We start from the raw sequence: 20368 nt of genomic DNA, 5'->3' as shown, positions 1-20368 counted from the left end.
TTATTTATATTGACAAGCCGGTTCTCGCCTCCTCCTTTCCATTGATCACCTTACACTGGTGCCGGAAACCCGGAAAGGAGGAGGCAAGAACCGGCTTGTCAATATAAATAATAGTTTAATATAAAACTTGCACAAAAGACAAACACACACATATGATGGACATCCGTTAACGATCTCTCTCTCCCGCACGATCCTCTGCAGTCAACCTTTATCCCTCTCGGGAGACTTGATTAGCCTAATACGGGACCGGGTGTGTAGGATCATGACCCGGCCCCGCCCTCCACCCTGCTACATGTACTTATATTGTTTTCCAGCTAAAATACTGCATTGATTTCTTGAGAGCCCGAGACCTTACCTTTTTTATTGGTAACTAACTTTTACTTGGAAAGTTTAGAGTGTTGTAAGGAAACAAAGATACAAGTTTCAATGGTGAATGTCCCACTTCTGATTGTTTTAAAAATAGGAATGACTTGATTTTAAACTATTCATTGGTTTTGAAATGAACAGCACAATGTTCTGGTATTTTTTCAAAACATTCACAATCATACATATCAGATGCATCAGACTCTTTCGGCTATTCATTTTGCAGTTACTTGCCAGCTCAGGAGGCATCCTTACCAATAATCATATCTCATGAAGTGGTCCTGCATTGTTATGACTCATTGACATTCCAGATCTGGTATAAATATCCAAGCTACAGTTAAACCCAGAAGATCTCTAAAAAAACATAACATCACCTGAGAGGAAAAAAGACAGCTGCCACCACAGTCCTTCATCTTTCATTCACTTTGAGTGGTTTTCTTCTCATGTTTTAGTCACTGTTGTATTTAACCTTTGTTATACGGTCCCATTTAGGAGTCCTCACAAGCAGCAAACCCACAGCTACCAGTGCCAGCACAACCCCCAAACTAGGAGGTCCACAGGGGCTGAATTCTTGAGCCAGACCAGAGAGCAGAGGTGCAAGTACCCGTCCCACAGCTGTGACAGACTGCCCTGCCCCAATCAATGTCCCACTAGCCTGGGACCCACCATGCTGCAGCTCCAAGTCAGTGATGCAGGTGCGTCCGATAGTGGTAGAGATGGTAAAGAACGTAGAGGTGAGCAAGACCTGCCAGACACTGAGTGCTGTGGCATACAGGAAGATCACCGTGCAAGTGAGCACAGTAGAGTGCAGCAATAAAGCAGACATGTTGTTGCCATAGAGGTGGGTGACGGGCCCCACCAGGCAGCCAGCAAGGGCCCCCAGTGTACTGCTGTAGCTGATTAGATAGCCTGTTACCTTTGGCTTGAGATGAAAGCGCTCCTCCATGGCTAAGGAGAAGTTACTGTAGTACAGCATAATAGCCACAGCCATTAGAAGACGCACCAGGAACAAGTCCCACATATCAGAGGAAGCCAGCATGCAGATCTGAATCCAAACTGAGGTCAGCTGTCTCCAAGCAGGCTGGAAGAGGGACATGTCCATCCAGCTCCAACCTCGATCTGCTTGACTACGGACTACAAATGCATTCTGATGCCGAATTTGTTTTTTGTCTGAGCAGTTATGTGGGGATGAGTTTAACCCATCATAGGAATTGCTGGTTTTGGTATTAGTATTAGCAATTGTGTCAGTATGGTGATTTAGTGTTTCGCTCCATGGTAACATCCAGACCAAACCTGAAAAGACAACATCTGGATAAGCAGAGGATCAAGTTAAACTACTACAAAAGACAGTTGGAACAGTTAGCTAATTATGGCTTGAAAGTGTATACAAATAGATAAATGATAAAAATATATATATTTAAGGTATTATATAATCTGTAAGAAAACATAAGGTTTGTCTATAGCTTGTCTAACTTTTAAAGCGGTGCGTAAAGTATGTAATTTCTGCAACAATAGCATCACAAAAAGGAATTAATTAAAAAGCTCATTGCTTTCACTCTAGGGTTTTTTTGTTTTTTGTACCCCATTAATAATTTTGCGGTGTGCTCTTTGAATCATCATGGCTGGATGGCCACTTCTAGGGAGAGTAGCCATGGTAGCTAAAATCATCTCAATTTATAGACAATTTGTCTAACTGTGGACAGATGAATATCTAAGCTCTTTAAGATGACTTTGTAACCCTTTCCAGCTTCATGCAAAGCAACAATTCTTGATCATAGGTCTTCTGAGTTCTCTTTTTGCAAGGTATGGTCCAAGTCAGCAGATGCTTCTAGAGAATAGCAAACTCAAAACATTTGAGTGCTTTTTATAGGTCAAAGTAGCTGTAACCCACACCTCCAATCTTGTTTCATTAATTGGATAGCAGATTTGCCAACTCCTGACTCGAAATAGCTTTTGTTGACGTCATTAGCCAACCTACCATTGGAATTCATAGAATTGCCTCTCTATTTCAGGCTGGGATACAAGAAAGTATTAAAAACAATATACTACAGCTTTAAGGAATAAAAAATATACTGTCAATCTTGCTCACCTGTATTTAAAAGGAAAATGGATGCACAAAAAAATGAGGACAAGTAGAAACCCCCCTCATGTTCAGTAAGGTATCCGCCCACCACCGGTCCCAGAATGAATCCCACACTTGAGGCAGCATTAAAGTGGCCCATTACTAGAGGCCGCTCTTTCTCAGACACAAGATCTGACAGGAGCGCTCGGCAGATAGACAGGGAATGTTTAAATAGCCCTTTAGACAGAAAAGGAAATCACATAAAGGGGTGACTTTCAGTAATGTCACATTTCCTAAATCAGCAATATGTAACAGTACTCCATACTCACCCACTGGTATCCTTGCCAGCATAAAAAGTGCAATACTAGAGGACAGACCAAGCAGGCCATATCCAAATGCACTGAGCAAAAGGCATGTCAGCAGTGAATAGCGCCTCCCTACCACATCGCTCCAACTTCCCTGCCAACCAGAGAATATGACACAAGATATAAGACAGAATAAATGTTAAAGATACAGTATATAAAAAAACTCATCATCATTAATTAAAAATAATGCACTAAGACTCAAGGTTTCCATTTGTATCACAAGACAGACAAATATTAAAGGTGCACTCAGTAATTATTTATGCATGTTGTCTTGAACTTACACTGATACCTCAGGATGCAGAATCATTCAAACGTTATAGTTTTCAGTTACTAATACCATTGTAGAAATTCACTATTCACAGTCAGTCATGATTAATTGGTGAAAGTGTTCATTAACAGGGCGGTTACTGAGATTAAACGAGTAGTATTTTCCTGGTCATGTGATCCCAACATGGCAGCCTCCATAAGGAGACCTTCTCCATGTTGAATAAAACATCTTTTATAAGGTTGCTGATAGGACTCTTCATCTCATGTAAGTGTTCATGATTTTATAAATGTCATTTAAAAATTACTATTAATTTCATTAGTCATTTTTTTTAATGAGGAATAATTACTGAGTGCACATTTAAGGGGGGCATTATTATAGATTTAAACCGTAATATACACAAATTAAACAGTTTGTCATCAAATTAGAAGTTCTCTTGATCCTATGAATTTCAAATTGCTTTTATATATCCTAGTTTATAAATTAAATAGGACATTTGTGAAAGAGATTTAAAGGGATTAAGTCATGATGGTAACCCTAATTCTGATTAGAAATGGCCACAAGACTTGCAACATCCAACATTTATACACTGGGTTTTATTGTGTTTGTTTTGGCTACACCTACCCAACCCCTAATCTTAGTAGCTAAAACAAATTTTGCAAGAGTCACTAATTTTAGGGCACTTTTTTGTCTGTTTGGAGCTTGGTATTTAAAAAGACTGTTCATTTTCTTTTAATAGAAAACCGCTGCGCAGACATTCTGCCCAAAATCTCTTTTTGTGTTTCATGGAAGAAAATAATACTTTTTTGATGACTTTGATGAATACTTTTTTGAAGAAATTTGATGATTTGCTCAAAGTCAGAGATTCAGAGACTTTATTTATTAAGGGAAAGGCTCTCTCAGCCTAAAAGCTAAAATGTATAGCCTTCAGGCAGGCAGATCGGACCTGACAAATCAAACAGCTCAGGCTCTGAGGCGAGCACTGCAGGCATCTCCATACCAGCACTCATTAGAGTGACCACACACACACACACACACACACACAACACACACACACACAGGCATGTCATAGAGTCTGTCTGCTCCCTCTATGCTTAACATCCAACAGAAGACAAAAATCTCCTTCACTTCTTAACAAGCCCCATGACCCTTCAGTCTTTAACCAGTTTAAATATATGTGTGTGCCAATTGCAGATCTACTAACATGAAGACTCATTTTACAATACTGCACCCCTGATGTGAGCGCAATCTGCAGTTTAAGCACACCCTGTAATGTTGATTATAATACATGATTACTGCGATACGTGCTTTAATCTCTATAGAAACGGATCAGCTGAAGTAAACATGGATTATTAAATTAAGAAAAGCAAATTTATAATCATATTAAAGCAGCAACTGCTGCTCAAAAATATCACTACTTACAACCACAGTGCTAGAGAAGAGCTGTAATACTCCATAAGTAGATCCTGCAAGAATACAAAATTGGAAGTCTTTTAATCATTAACAGAGAAACATCACTAAAACTAATTTAAGAATTTTGTTTTTTACAGTTCAATGAAACAGTCACCAGCCTTATGAAATCAGAGACAAGGTGTAGGTAAAGTGATGGTGTGATTTCATAGGCTTTGCCCTAAACATTTCCAACCACCAGAAATGAAGAAATATAATATATCTATGACCATACACATGCAGTATAACTGGTAACATTTACGTTAAGGTTGTATAAGTTAACATAAGATAACTTAATTTGTTAACATGAACTAACAATGAACAATACTTTTATAGCATTTCTTAATCTTGGTTACTGTTAATTTGAACATAAGCTAATACATTTTTAAAATGAAAGGTTGTTATTGTTAGCATTTGTAAATGTACTATGAACTAACATGAAATAAGTTCGGGCCACACTATTTTAAAGCGGAAGTACTGAGGCTTAGTGCAAGTAGTCTCTCCAGTTATTATTCCTCTATCTGCATCCTATAATATAGTTCATTCCCTCAAGCACCAGCAATATAAACAAAGACGACAGATTCATAAGAAGTTGGTAGTGTAAATGGACTATATGCAATGAATTAGAAGAATTGAAAATTATTTTGTTTGTGTATTAAATGCGTCCTTGATTATTGTCGGGCATATTTCTATGACAGTGACACGCTCCTTTAATATGCATATAATATGCATTTAATATGCATTTAATATGGAAATTTGAGTCAGAATCCGTACATATACCTATAATAGTGCAAACACTTCCACCCACGCCCAATTGTGCTTACGCTGGCATGAAAATTGTGATTAGAATTAGCGCTCTCATGAAAATTGGATAAGACGTTGCCAGTGTTGGGGATTAACGGAATACATGTAATGGGATTGTGTATTTAAAATACAAAATATTATTCCACTACAGTTACAATTTAAATCACTGGTAATTAGAATATAGTTACATTCAAAAAGAATTTTGATTACTGAAGAGATTACTATGCATTTTATTGTCATTTGTTTAATTTGATATTTAGTCCTTTCAGATGGAAAATATTTATACATATGAATGATGCGATCCAAAGTTCATTTGAACAGCAGTGAAACACTTTCTTATGATATGTTACATTCATATGAGCAGACAGAGAAGTAAGTTTGGAGCAGAAGAAATACAAATAAATCTTGTGTATATTGTCAGTTTTACGCTAAACTAAAATGCTATTTCTAGCCATTTTTCATGCATGTTATCAGGCATGATCATATTTTTTATCAAGTAAATTCACGTTAGATCATAATTTCTTTTTTCCTAGTAAGACCTTTAATATTAGGGCAAAAATAATATTCTTGATAATAATTTTTGTATTGTTTCCAAGTAAAAATATCTAAAAATCCTTAAAACAAGATCAGTTTGATTTATCTTGTTTTAGAAACAACACTGCATAAGATATTTAGGTTTTTCAGAGAATGTATTTTTAACATGTATTTTGTCTTACTGTACTGGCAGAGTTTTTATGGTCAAAACAAGTGAACAAAAATCTACCAGTGCTGAAGAAGTAATCCAAAGTATTTAAAATACGTTACTGACTTTGAGTAATCTAACGGAATATGTTAAAAATGACATTTTACAGCATGTATTCTGTAACCTGTTGTGGAATACATTTCAAAAGTAACCCTCCCAACCCTGGACGTTGCGAACGGCCGTTGCGTGTAGCGCTGCACTTTGCGTGCTCACGAATATAGAGCCCAAATACTCAAAGCCACCATGAAATTCAACAACAACAGCATCAGTGAGACTTACCTACAATCCCAGCCACTGTGGGGCTTGCTCCTAGATCTTTTACATGATGACTCAGCAATGGGATGATCATACTGACCCCAAAGAGGTCCTGAACAAAGAAAACACAATATGGATTTTTTTAGAGAGCAAAGTAAACACAGCTCAACAAACATATGTCTAGTATTCCCTCTTATGTGCATTTTACAGTCAGTTTATCTTGAAACAGTGAGCACACAGAACTTAGTAAACGAATTAGTAATTACATGAATTCTGAATTGCACTGCAGGCCTTTTCAGTATATGTTTTGTTTGACAATTTCTTTTTTTTTTTTTAAATAAATAGTTTTTAATCATTCATTTCTATTATGCATTTTTAAATATATTTTGCACTTTATTCCTCATGGTTCTACGTTATATTGTTATTGTATATTAAACAATATTATATTCTATACTGTCAGTTGATGGACTTGTAACGTGTATCACAAGTTATTCAGAACTGAACTTTTCCAAAAGTACAGAAAGCCTATTCAGAATCATTACAATAGTGAAACAATAGTAAATAAGTACACACTTATTTAAAACTAATACAACCAGTGTATTGTCACACGGAAGAACTAATTACAATAAGGAAGAAAATTAACGAATGAATGAATTAAATTTCTCTTTTTACAATAAAAAAGACATTGTTGGTTGGCTCATAAACCGTAGGCAAAGGAAAGATTTGAAATAACATATTAGTCACTCTATTCACTGCCTGGTTTCAGCTTGTGCTAAGGCAGGTACAGGTTAATGCATGCAGCATATACACTTTTAAGTCTTCCTGTCATTCACACATAATTTCCAGTCAAGTACTTCTGATATTTATGTTTAAAGGCAAGTAAGTTACATTTTTTCTCTTTAAGGCTTACATATTATCAATAAGACATTTACTTCCAATATTCATTTCTTTGTTAACATTTAATGCATGCATGCTAAGTAACATCGCTGCAGTAGGATGCACAGACTGTGCAAAAACCCTACACAACTACGCATGTGCTGTGCATCTGCATTTTTGTCAGCCAAGGACTTGATTGAAGTCACACTGTACCTTGATAGTGTCACGGCACTTTCTATTAAATCTAAAAGTGTGAAGAACACAAGTGTGCATGAGAGGGAAAGAAGAGGAGAAGGGGGCAATGCTTTTTCCCATGGGTGTTGTATCAAGACAATTATGAAAGCCCACTTCTTGTAAAAAGGATTTCAATTGATGCAAAATATATAAGTTGCCTTGACATCAAAGCTGACACAATCAAAAGTTTATTTTAACAGACATACTAGTTAAGACATACCTGGTAATCTGTTTAATTTATTTTCAAGTCCATATATGACACAAACATAGGCTATATATTATATAGGCTATGTGTCAGGCATTATTATCAGAGTGTTTCACATGTGCACACAAGGAGCATCAGATCTATGTAAACTTATTGACAACATCACGTGATATGTCATTGCGATCAATGCCATACAGAAGACATCGAACCATCGTCAAATACAAACGAGGAAACTCACCATGAATCCGACCACATATATACATCGGATAATGCGTGTTGGTCTTCTTCGTTTGTCAGTAATGGCACATTGGGAGTTATTCATTCTCCCGCATTAACATGACAGTCAGCTGTGTAGCCAGTGCGGAAGCAATCTGCGGCGTTGCAATGCAGCTCTTTAGGAAAGATTCAGTTTCAGACCATTTGTCCTTTTAAAATCGACGTGCGATGTGTTGTGGGAGTCATATCCTCCTGGAAATCACGAATTTCCTGGATTGAATGCTTTGAATCGCTTTAAGAATTTGTTTATTTTTTATTGTTAGACTATTATTATTTATTGAGTTCTAATGGGTAAGTTATCTCCTGGCTGAACGTGGAGTACAGTGTACTTCATGCAAAGGAACCCCCATTTATGGTACAGTCCGTGTTATCCCCCCTCGTATTCTGGCAGGTCCCGCCTTCTGATTGGCTACTAGAGCTCCTCACAGCGGTCAGCGATTGGGCAGTTGAGAAGTCGTTCAAATAGTCTTCGTAACCATAAACAGAATGACATTATAGTTGCAGAAAAACAAACTGGTTAACATTAGACAAGATAAAACTATCAAATGGATTTAAATAAGTTGTTTACAGCTTTGTCGATTCATATTATATTGGGGACGATGTAATACCGCAGCTTTCAGTGTATGAACGTGTGTTTTTACTATTTTCTCTGTCCCAAACATCTGATAGATCTATTTACTATACAGTATATTCCATACAGCTCAATATACGATATGTAAAATCATTTTTCACTTATTTTATTTAACTTTTTATCATATATTAATTCTACAATTACTATAGGCAGAGTGCTTAAACTTAAATGATCAAGATGTGTCTTTGTCTAGCAAACTTAATATCAAGGCATCAAGAGTCATGTAAATGTTTATTAAAAAGAATATTATGTCAAATAAACAATTCGATTAAAAGGATAGTTCACCAAAAAATTCAAATACTCTCATCATTTATTCGCCCTTTTGCCCTCCCAGATGTGTTTGACTTTCTTTCTTCTGCAGAACACAAACAAATATTTTTTTACAAATATTTCAGCTCTGTTGGTCCTCACAATGCAAGTGAATGATGATCAGAAAGCATAAAGGCAGCATAAAGATAATTCATAAAACTCCAGTGGTTTATTCCATGTCTTCAGAAGAGGTATGATAAGTGTGGGTGAAAAACAGATCAATATTTAAGTCCTTTTTATTCAATATATAGTGGAAGTGAACTTGTTGATTTACGGTAGTAAAAAGGACTAAAATATTTATATTTTTCTAGGACTATGGTAAGAAATAATTGAAGCTTTTATATTTCTTACCTTACAGAAAATTGAGAAATACACTGTCAACTATGAATAAAAAAATATTGTTTTCCAACCTTGCTGTCTTAAAATTATAATAATGCATCTGTCTCCATATTTTATTCAATCAATTCAAGTTCTGCATTAAAATGAATAAAATTACCGTTCCAAGGGTGTCTATGTGCTTACCATCAATTGATTGTATACTTACCAATATTGCAGTCAACAAATATATCTACATTACTGCTGCCTGGCTTCAAATTTAAGCTTCCTCCCCTAAGGAAATAAACATCTGTTTAATTAAACTTTTACAAAAACCTTTTGTTACATAAATGGGTGATTCTGTAACTATAGGGGCACTTGACTTAATTCAGTTTGATGGAATTTTTGTTAAGAAATTGAAATATGTGAATCTTAAAATGATTTATTTTATTGTATTGACTTCAGGCAGTTTCTAAATAATTTATTATAATTATTTTACTTTTAAAAACAATGTGATTATTCAGAGAGCAAATTTTTTTTTTTTGCAGTTTCATAATGTAAACTATGTCATGTTGGTAGTTCAAGCAAATGTGCCACATTAAATACAGGAGATAAACATTTCCTATTTATAAAATAAAAAATAAATAAATGACATATAGGTATAAAAATGGAATAAGAAAAGGTAGAGAAAGATAAAGATAAACTGTACTGAATTAGAATGAAATACATTTATTGTGGGGTGAGCTCATTAAACATGAGAAATCAAAATTGTTACTTCATTTATAAATTGTATTGGTTGCACCTTTTTTATACCACATTAACTTAGTTTAGATACACTCACTGACCACTATATTGGGTACAACTGTACACCTACTTATTCATCCGATTATCTAATCAGCCAATCATGTGGCAGCAGTGCAATGTATAACGTCATGCAGATACGGATGACGTCAGGAGCTTAAGTTATTGTTCACATCAACTATCAGAATGTGGACATTTTTTTTTATCTAAACGTGAATCAGACCGTGGAATGATTGTTGGTGCCAGATGGGCTGGTTTGAATATTTCTGTAACTGCTGAGCTCCTGGGATTTTCAAGTGCAATGTGAACTTTAACTGAAGCTCCTGACCCGTATCTGCATGATTTTATGCATTGCTCTGCTGCTGCACGAATGGCTGATTAGATAATCGCATGAATAAGTAGGTGTACAGGTGTTCCTAATAAAGTGGTCACTGAGTGTAAATTTGACTTAAAATCTTTTTTCTCTCCCACTCTTGGAGGATGGAGATCATTGGGCCTAATCACTATAGTACATGAACTATTCTATGGTATTCTAAATTCTAATTACAAATATCGTCCTGAAGTTAATAGCAACACAACTGTTGGCTATTGCATGTTGTATTTATAAAGTATTGTTCTTTGTATAATACAACTCCATGGTTGTAGTCATTTCCACACTGTGAACTACTTTAGCCTATAACTTGAGCTCCATCTACTGGCAAACCAGTCTTCCAATCTTCACCAGCCTGTAATAAGTTATATTGGGTCACTTGAGTTGTGGGTGATCAAGCAAGTGTGGATGCCATGCCTTTGAGAACTCCCCTATATTACCTCCTATTTATATGTCTCACATAAACTTACAATGCCTTGATGTAAAGACCTCAGTTTTCTGGGAAAATAAAGTCTGTAATGGGTTTCGCTACACTCATGTTATGGTGTCAGGTAAGCATGACTTGCTTTCAACACAAGCTTATATCACTGTAATTTTAGAGTGAAACTGCCATCTGAAAATGTGTTTACAGATCCTCTCAAGTCTTGAATATGGAATTGGGGAAGCCAAGACACTCCACCATCCCAATGCAGCTGATAGAGCGATCATTTGCATAACACACTCACATAGACCAACACAAGTAGACCTAACATCCTGTGCTAAAGGAATGCTTTTGACCATAACAAAACATTTTATAACTTAATTTAAGATAATAAGTCCAAATCAGATGTAAAGGTTCATAAACGTTGTCTTTCTGTGTGGATGAAAAGCATGTTGTTTCTCTATATTATAACAGGTTGAAGTGTGCACAGATACAATTAGCTGCCCATGGAACCCTGCTCCGCTGTGCAGACACGACACTGACAGTCATTAGGGACAGTGACTATATTGGTTAAAGTTGCAACCCCACCCAAGGCTTCCAACACTTGGAATCATCAATGGACATCTGCTGCAGTTATTTTTATTTATAGCTTGTATAATGTTTCTCCTGTACTCCTAATCTCTAAATATCCCTTCATTTTACACAGTTCAAAGGACTCTGGACTCTTTAAGTAAAGCAGTATGCTATTGACGCCCTTTGCCCTCTGCAGTGGCCCTGGCATTCATTCAGAGCACAGCGATAAATGGTCCCTGGATTTTCTGATCAGTGCAAACTGCCCCAATGAACATACTATAATGAGATTATATTTTACTTTTTCCAGGCATTGTCCTCATATAAATATCTAAATGGCAGTACTGTGTGTGTGTGTGTGTGTGTAAGTGAAAGTTGAAAAAACAAGTCATACATGAACATATATTTTACATAAAAAATATGTACAACCATAATAATTAAATGGTCGTATTATATATGTACATTTCTTTCCTATATACACAAATATGACATTCATATACGTATATACATTCCTACATATCACACACTGTATGTGTATGTGGATGGATACATATATTATATTGGATTGTGGTGAAAAATCATGTTCTCTGCTTCGTGTTTGCACATTTACTTTAAAATGTGTCACAAACAAATAGTGGAATTGAAAATGTGTACATATACGCTTACATCCACATCCATACATTTATGCATTTGTGCTATCTGTGCGTCCAGTACACAGTATAGACTATCATTTTATAATAATGTTCATATTAAGGTAATATATCATGGCCATATATTTCAATCAATAGCTTTGATGACATACCACAATAAAAAAAGCCAATATAAGAAATCCATATATTATGTCTAAATGCTCATTAACCTGTATTCAGCTTCAAGTTCATGACTTCCTACATAGCTAGAATGCCGGGCTCTGGTGTCTTCCTTCCTTTTTATTCCGTTCTCAGCTGATTGTCCTTCTGTGGGGGAATAAGGGGATATTTTGGTCCTTATGTCCCCCTCCTGAAATCCTTCCCCATTCTTAAGCCACTCCTCTGAGAGAGGCAGCAGGCACCTTCAATCAACAGACCAAAATAGTCCAATGGGCAGCTCTACAGTAGAGTGTGTTTACATTAAGTCCACTCCCCATCCATGCCAGGTCTTGCCCTGACACCACTGCTCTGGGTAGGGGAGAGGACATTGACACATGCACATACACATAGACAGTGTAGCAAGGAACAATCCTCAAATAGACATCCACAGAATTTATAAACATTTCTGAGCATAACTGGACTAAGAGTACGGAAGCAGATATTTCATTTTTCAAGCAGATTGCGGGAACTTCAGCACCTATGAAAGGAGTATCTATTTGAAACAAACATCAACAGTTGAGAAAAGCTCCACTCTTAGATTGTCATCATGAAGTTACATGTGGCACATTTTTTTGCTGTGCTCTTTGGTGCCTTGGCAACTCTGTTCATTCTCTTGTCATTTAAAACAAACTATTGGCTCTTGGTGTCAGAGGCCTGCAAGCCACTTTCAGATGGACCGGATACATTGAAGGTGGGTGGAGGTTTTTTTGGGGGTGGAGAAATTGCTGTTATAGGACCAGCTGTAAGAAGCATTTATACTTTCACAATCATTGATATGATTAGCTCTGGGACATTATCTAAAGACTTGATCTAGTGGGTGATGGTATTTAAAAATATGAAATTGTTCTCTTCAGAACTATATACTGTAGCTATATCTGTTTTGGACTTAACTGAATCTTTAATTTACTGAAAGCAATCTATTCTGTCCTATCTGTCCTATCCTTCTGCTATTTGATTCTTATTGAAGCAAAGTCTTCGAGCAGTCATGAGCATATTTGAGTTCTAACCAGTGACAATAATATATGACATCCTTGAACGTCACTTTTTACAGTCTCTGAGTTGCTGTTGACTATCACATGCTGCAGTGTGATACCACACTTAATACTGAACAATGAATCTGGAATCTCACTGCAATGTCTATTCATAAAATTCAAACATGAGTAAGGTTTTCCCTCACAGAGAGTTGGCAGGGACATACAAGAACATTTACTGAGCTACATCCATGCGTGGACATGCAGAGAGATAGGGGATAACTGTCTGATTAAAGGGAAAGTTTCTGTCAAGGTGATAACCAGCACAAACAGGTTGTGCTTGGAAGTTCAACACCACCAAAAGACCAGCATATTGTGTTTTGTATGATGGTATTCCCAACAGGCTTAGACTTTATATTTTAACAAGCTTAACCAGCAAGACTTTCTTGGTCATCCAGTATCACCAGAAAGATCATACGGGTCAAGCTACCTCACTAGCTAAGTTTTTTTTTGGTGAACAGCAAATGCTGGTCCACCAGCTAGACTAGCACCAATCCAACAATATCCAGCATGGTGGTCTAAACTGTTGTTGAAAGGAAGTCTTTACGCAAGCTTCAGGGTGAATAGCACAACTAGGAGGTTGAAAGTTCTGCTGCTGAAATCGGTCTAAAGTATGCTAAGTGCAGTTCCAACCACTGCCCCCAGTGGCTGAAGTTGAAAGTGTTGTTGAGGTGAACTATACAGAGTGGCATCAAAAGTATTGTATCTTTAGTTGTAAATTATGAAATACAATCAACAGAAATCCAATTTCCTTCATGATAATATTGAAATCTGAACGATTATGTATTAGTTGCTTGTCTCTTTTGATATGCTACAACACTGCTCTGGTAAACACAATTCAAATTATATTACCACCATAATCTTGTCAAGATATAGTCCATGCTTCTCTCTCTACTATATTGAGACAAATGTCGTTACTTTTCCAATACCTAAACCACCTTTGCAATCTAACACATAAACACAAACACATAAACAGCACGCTCACACCCACAGATTGCAACCGTTTCAACCTGTTTTAAAAATGTCTTACCATCACTGGCTAGGTGCTCATATCTCTCTGTCCTTTGCTCTCTGCTCCCTCACAGCAAAGTGATGTTTTGGTCAAGAACATAACCTTTTCCCATGAAGGTTTCATGCGGCGCTGTACCTTTAATGATGAAATGAAGGACAACAACCTGTGGATGTTTTGGTTGGGTAAGAGAGATTGCTATATTTTTATATGGTGACACATGAGTTTCAGAGGGGTCTTTTGTGGTAAAAAAATAAAAAAAAGGCCTTTAGGTGTGAACTCTACATCCGAGGAGGATCTAAAAGACATAAAATTGTGAGTGAATTATTTCATATTAGAAAGTGTTAGGATTGTTTTGAAGCTCTGGGCGAGACATTGCTCCAAATATCCATCAGTCAAAGGCCTCTGACCGGTTGCCCCACAGAAGATAATGTATTGAGAGAGAGAATAATTGTTCAGGCTACTTCTATTGGCAAATTACTTTAAAATGCAATGGCAAATGTCAAGTCAAGTATTTTTATTTGTATAGCGCTTTTCACAACACACATAGTTTCAAAGCAGCTTTACAGAAAATCATTCTATAACAGGAAATGAAGCAGTAAAATCTTTAAAGTCTTAGAGTCCTTATCGTGCAGTTTGATAAAAATATGATTATAAATTGTTTCTAAAAGTACATAATTAGGTAAATAATTAAATAAAAATAGTATTTAGAACCCCAGTGAGCAAGCTGAAGGTGACTGTGGCAAGGAACACAAATCTCGGTTAATGGAGAAAAATAACCTTGGGAGAAGCAAGACTCACTGTAGGGGCCAGTTCCCCTCTGGCTAAAGAACATGAATATAATGCCAAAATGAGTTATTTATGTGTAGTGCAAATCATGGTTTAAAAGTAAATCAAGTTAGTAAATTAGTCAATTATATAAGCATTAAGGGACAGAAAACAACAAGCTTTATTGTCTAATGTCTTTGAAGTCCATCCTGGATTAACTGCAGAAGTTCACATAGGTGCCTTTTCCTTTGTTAGTTGGCTGATGTCAGCTTTTGTTGGCAATTAATTGATGGTCTATGGTATAAATTCCATTTTAAGAGTGTAGTCCATCATTAGACTAAGGTGATGTAGGCTGAGATCAGTGTGGTGTACCACAGTTCAGCTGGCAGGTAATTTCGATGAGGTTCGGTGAGGTCCAACCTAAATCCAAGGCACATGAAGAATCTAACATAACACAACCAAACACTTTTTTCTTAATTAATTAATTGATTAAAACCACCCATACTATACATGTCAATTCTTTTTGTTCTGTCTTTAGAAAAGGAAGGTATGCATGTAAAGGTATGCACACCTGCGTATCTTCTTCCCTTTCCAATCCCTGATGAGACCTACAACACCACCAGCTATACGTCTGCCATAAGTAAGTCCTTTTTCTTATTTATGGAATTTTTATTTATAATATATTGCATGTTGATTGTTTCATAGTTGAATTACTGTGGATTTAGATCACTGTCTGGCAGTTTTTTTTTATGATTATATGATTGATGAATGTATGATTAGATGCTTAATTTGGAATTGGAATTAAAATCACCCTTTTTACTTTCATAATGCACATTCCTGGACTAACTGATTGGTCTAATTGATTGGTCTAAACAATTAATTGGGGCACACTTTAAAAAGAAGTCTGCCTTCATAATCTTTTATCGAAATGTACAAATCTCAGGTCGCAAATCTTTGTTTGACTTTTTCAGCCCTAGCAACCACCTCGCTCCATTCTGTCTCACTTTTCACAATCCAATCAAGTCAAAGTCACACCTTACATTTTTTACAAGTTTAATATCCTGCATCCCTTGGAAATATGCTGGAAGTAATGGGGTTGTGAACAATTTTTATGTTGAATTTCAAGTTCCAAATAAGTATCACAGTATTTGCAAGAGTTAGCCTCTATGCTAATCACTGAACATCACTGAATTAGCTACTCTTAACTGTGAACAGCTTCCCATGTATCTTGTGTTAACAAAAATCTTTTTATTATTTAGTCTACAGAGGCTTCTGGAGTGTCTCAATGTTGATAGGCGTGGCCGCTGTGGTTGTTGGTGGTTTCATTAACATTTGTGCTGCTCCATTTGCTTGTCATTGCCTTTATAAAACAGGGGGTGCACTCTATCTCATTTCTAGTAAGTTAATGATCACATTGAGTGATATTTCTATCATTAAAGCTTATTTCTTTAAACCTCTAACTGCTGTGTTAAAGATGATTAAACATTGAATGTTCTTTACCCTCTGTCTCTCATTTCCCCAACTCTCCACGCTGTCTCTTTTCTCCAGGTTTTTTCCTTCTTGTTGCAACTGTGATGTATGTTATTTGGGTCGAGATTTTGGATGTAATGAGCTTGTATGTGGATTATCAAAAGTCAAATAGGTGCTCAGACTATGAGCTCAATTGGAGTTATGGCCTCTCTTTCATGTTTGCTCCTGTGGGTGTGTTCTTCTGTCTACTGTCTGGTCTTCTCTTCCTTGTGATTGGTCGGACAGTCCAACATAATTACCTCTGAACCCGATGATGACATTTATAATTGAAAACAGAGGAATACAATTTTATCTTCAAAATACATGTCTGGTGTTGAAAGAAAACAGGTTTGGCCCCTTTGCAGTTTATGATCTTTAAACCTTGAGGTTGCATTAGCTTTATCACAGGTTGGAGTTAAGATATTATAGTTTGATTTGAATTTGCCTTTGAATTCTGCACATCTTGCTTCAGTATGTTGGCATTCTGTGTACTGTTAGCAGTACTGAAAACATGGATCATGGATGGTTTGGGATCACCTCATGTATGCCTGTGTCTTTGTGCAAGTGTAATACTGTACATATCATTACAAATATGTATATTATGAAATGCTGCATTTTATATAATGCCTGGATTAAAAACCAAACAAATGGAACATGTGCTAAAGGTAGACTTCATTGTGCCTGCCTGAACTTTGCTCGATATAACTTAAATGTTTACCCCCTTGTGTTTTGATTAGGGATGTCCTGATTCCAATACTGGTATCAGAATCAGGTCTGATATTGGGCTTATGTAGTTGTACTCATGTTCCTAAAATGCTCTGTTCCAAAAAATCGTACCGTCTGATGTACGGATGTCAAAACAGCCAGGGTTTCCACCCGGCCCGTAAAATACAGAATTGTCCTGTTTTTAAAGATGAAAAGTATTTGTCCCGTATTTTAAGCTGGTCAGATGGCATCATGGTGAAACTGTTCAAGATCATGATTAAAACCTTGATGTTCATTGCAAATGTTGCCTAATGCATCTAAAAAAATCCACACATATTGCTAACATGTCCTAATACTGTCATGGGACCGTCTGAAAAGTCCACAAAAGCAACTACTGCCATCGCAACAACATCTATTCGACTTTATTTTTATTTGGCTTCAATTGTGAAAGTAGAAGTTAAATGTTTCTAAAGGTGTTTAGGCTATTAGATTTTTCCTAACAAACACTACAGTTTATCTTTAGAAAAGACTGTCAACATTAACCTAACCACAGTAATGTGAAGCCACCCATGATATTGCCCAATGACTTTGTCATGACAAATGCCACTGTTAAACAATGATAGAATAATGTTAAACTTTCAAATCAAGTACAATTTGAAGGGGCTGAAATTATGGAAATATTATTGACACATTTTCCTCATGTTCTATCTGTTCTAACTGGTGTTTGCCTTTGGATATTTTATAGGTTACTTAAACCATTAGTCCAATGCCCTGCTGAACTCACACCATTCTTGTTTAAATAAAATGTCCAAACAAATGCATGCAGTTACAGTCTCCGGTTACCTTGATCGCTTTTTGCGAGGTGGGGGATTTTGGCTAGTAATAATGCTAACTGGCTAGTGACCTTGGAAAACTACTTGCCACAGTGAGCCTAAAAGTTATTTACAAACCCTGGTAATATTCACTGTAATACTACTACTGCTAATAATAAGAATAAATCAATAATAACTATATGATATTGCTATGAGGTTCTGTATAAAATTATTTAATTTCATAAAAAATAATACAATATTATGTTGAAAGTGAAGTGTTCTATTTTTATTTGATTATAGTTGTAATTAATTCATTTATTTAGAAACCATTTTGATAACATTTAAATAAACTATTTTTGAATTTGGAATTCTGAAAAAATAAAACAAAGAAACAGTATACTGGCATGTGTATTGACAAGGAAATATCAGTACTCGTACTCGTTCTCCATAAAATTGTGTCGGGATATCCCTTGTTTTGATAGTTTATTTATAGACTAAAGTCTTTATTTTTCACTATTTTTATAACAGGGTAACATTCCACCTCAAAATTAAAAGAAATGAGAAAATATGCCTTACTTAAAGACAATTAAACCTATTTTAGGAACCTTATTTGCATTGTGAAATTCTTCTGATTATGGTGTAATGTAGCCCAGACATATTTTTGAGAGATTCACCATTTGTAAATAATATAATATCACTGTTGTGTAAAATTGACATGTGAGATTACAAAAGATTCATTAAATCTTTAATTTAAAAAAATGAACTGTTTTTGTCTCCATACATATTATAACTACTGTATACTAAAAAAATTGATGCATGCTGTGCCAGCCTTTATTTATTAATCCATGCTGATCATCAGCCAAAGTTTACAAGTTCACTTTTTGCTCTAAGGTATAGAAAGAGGTAGGCCACATGTAAATGCAAATTTCATCCAGGCCAAGAGGTGAAAATGCCTTCCTAGACCTGAGACAGCCTGGAGATGAGACATTGGCAGGTGCAACTTCCCTATAGATTCATCATATCTCCGTGCATTTCTGCTGTACGTAGATGCACCTAGAACAGCAGAAATGCAGGGAGTTATGACTAATCTATAGGGTAGGTGACATCTGGGTGTTTTATACACTCTCACTAAACTTAGGACTGTTCAAGGCAATGCTAAAAACTGTAAATACAGGCATGCATATCAGTACAAATATTTGTAAAATTCTGAAAAAATATTTTTAGAATTCACTGAATTCTCTCTAACAGACCAATGTTTTTCAGAAAGTCTGCAGCAGGACTCTACAAGTTTGTGGATCTATTTCTGCATGTTTGTATATGTTTTACTGTCAGTCTTCTGTCAGTATGTCTGTGTCTGTATTGAGTTTCACTAGAGCCAGCTGTACATTGCCTACAATGCTGAACAGTGTGTTATTTAAAGCTTGTGGATCATATTACAAATGAGAACCAAACTGAGAGCTGCTCATTTACTGACCTCTGAGTACTGTAGATATGTAATATTAATGTGTAAGGATTTAGTGCCACTTTGATAAACCAGTTTGGCCTTTGTTTCCTGAGAATGAATGTGTAACCTTGTGCTAATTCCCTTGTCTCACCCAATGCCTTGTGAAAGGTCCTTATATGTACGACTTTATATGACTTTATATGTCATAAGTGATTCCATTCTAATAGCTGACAATCTACATCAGCAGAGAGTCATTGGTGACATCCATCCTCCTGTATAAAATGTATTTTTCTTAAATGCTTATTGTTCAAACAGATCTCCATCTACATTTCAGCCACTAGAGGTCACTCTCGGGTGAGAAATCAAGTCACAGTCTTAACGTCACACAATAATATGAAGGTTTAAAGTGATATCCAATTAAAACTGAATTTAAAGTTGATGGATCAGACAAATCACATACACAGCAAGAATAGGGATTTCTGCAGGATTCATGAAAACTTGAAGGAACCTATTTACAGTGCTTTGGTCCCCTGGTGCCAGTTTGTGCATGACGTGCTGATGCAAAAGCCTCATTTCGTGCTGCTAATGAATGCATTTCCACATGCCTCAGGATCTTTCACTTTCAAACAGTCTATTACAGATACCAAAAGAGTATAATACTACATGGTGTGGCAGCTGGGGTGTGGTCAAGCATCCGTCCGGAGAAAGAGAAAGCGGAAAGGGCTCTTGCACCTGAGATAGATTATGTCTAAGGCTTGTCACTAATTCCAGTGAGCATAGGGAGAGTGGCATATAACAGCCATGCCACCAGCAGAGAGAAAAAGAGAGCCTGGCACCAGAGGTGGGTAGAGTAGCTAAAACTGTACTCAAGTAAGAGTACAATTACTTCAAAAACATAATTACTCAAGTAGAAGTAAAAGTACTAACAT

General features: G+C 36.2%; 2 protein-coding genes across 3 annotated transcripts; one reads left to right on the top strand and one right to left on the bottom strand.

Annotated features, from left to right (window-relative positions):
- Positions 1-189: 189 nt before the first annotated feature.
- Positions 190-8191, bottom strand: LOC127658996 (major facilitator superfamily domain-containing protein 9-like). Its single transcript, XM_052148596.1, has 6 exons — positions 7859-8191; positions 6330-6417; positions 4478-4521; positions 2755-2884; positions 2453-2662; positions 190-1656 (listed from the first exon to the last, which is right to left on the bottom strand). Exons 1-6 carry the CDS (start codon positions 7940-7942, stop codon positions 812-814), a joined length of 1401 nt encoding a protein of 466 aa, XP_052004556.1. The 5' UTR covers positions 7943-8191; the 3' UTR covers positions 190-811.
- A 4314-nt stretch (positions 8192-12505) lies between these two features.
- LOC127659005 (transmembrane protein 182-like) lies at positions 12506-18663 on the top strand. Of its 2 annotated transcripts, XM_052148609.1 has the most exons (5): positions 12506-12852; positions 14278-14386; positions 15508-15609; positions 16229-16366; positions 16518-18663. In XM_052148609.1, the coding sequence occupies exons 1-5, from the start codon at positions 12709-12711 to the stop codon at positions 16742-16744; spliced, it is 720 nt and encodes a 239-aa protein (XP_052004569.1). In that variant the 5' UTR covers positions 12506-12708; the 3' UTR covers positions 16745-18663. The 2 variants fall into 2 exon arrangements, with proteins under 2 accessions (XP_052004569.1, XP_052004570.1); XM_052148610.1 differs by lacking the exon at positions 16229-16366.
- The last annotated feature ends 1705 nt before the right edge of the window (positions 18664-20368 follow it).

Source organism: Xyrauchen texanus, chromosome 18 (genome assembly GCF_025860055.1).
Source record: "Xyrauchen texanus isolate HMW12.3.18 chromosome 18, RBS_HiC_50CHRs, whole genome shotgun sequence".
Classification (NCBI taxonomy): domain Eukaryota; kingdom Metazoa; phylum Chordata; class Actinopteri; order Cypriniformes; family Catostomidae; genus Xyrauchen; species Xyrauchen texanus.
The sequence above is the reverse complement of the archived record's forward strand: the minus strand, read 5'-3'. Positions and strand labels throughout refer to the sequence as shown.

Coding starts and splice junctions, on each gene's coding strand:
- LOC127658996 (XM_052148596.1), bottom strand. CDS start 7,942: ATGAATAACTCCCAATGTGCCATTACTGACAAACGAAGAAGACCAACA. Junction 6,418..7,858: donor TATATGTGGTCGGATTCATG/GTGAGTTTCCTC, acceptor TTCTTTGTTCAG/GACCTCTTTGGGGTCAGTAT. Junction 4,522..6,329: donor CACAGTGGCTGGGATTGTAG/GTAAGTCTCACT, acceptor GTATTCTTGCAG/GATCTACTTATGGAGTATTA.
- LOC127659005 (XM_052148609.1), top strand. CDS start 12,709: ATGAAGTTACATGTGGCACATTTTTTTGCTGTGCTCTTTGGTGCCTTG. Junction 12,853..14,277: donor ATGGACCGGATACATTGAAG/GTGGGTGGAGGT, acceptor GCTCCCTCACAG/CAAAGTGATGTTTTGGTCAA. Junction 16,367..16,517: donor TGCACTCTATCTCATTTCTA/GTAAGTTAATGA, acceptor TCTTTTCTCCAG/GTTTTTTCCTTCTTGTTGCA.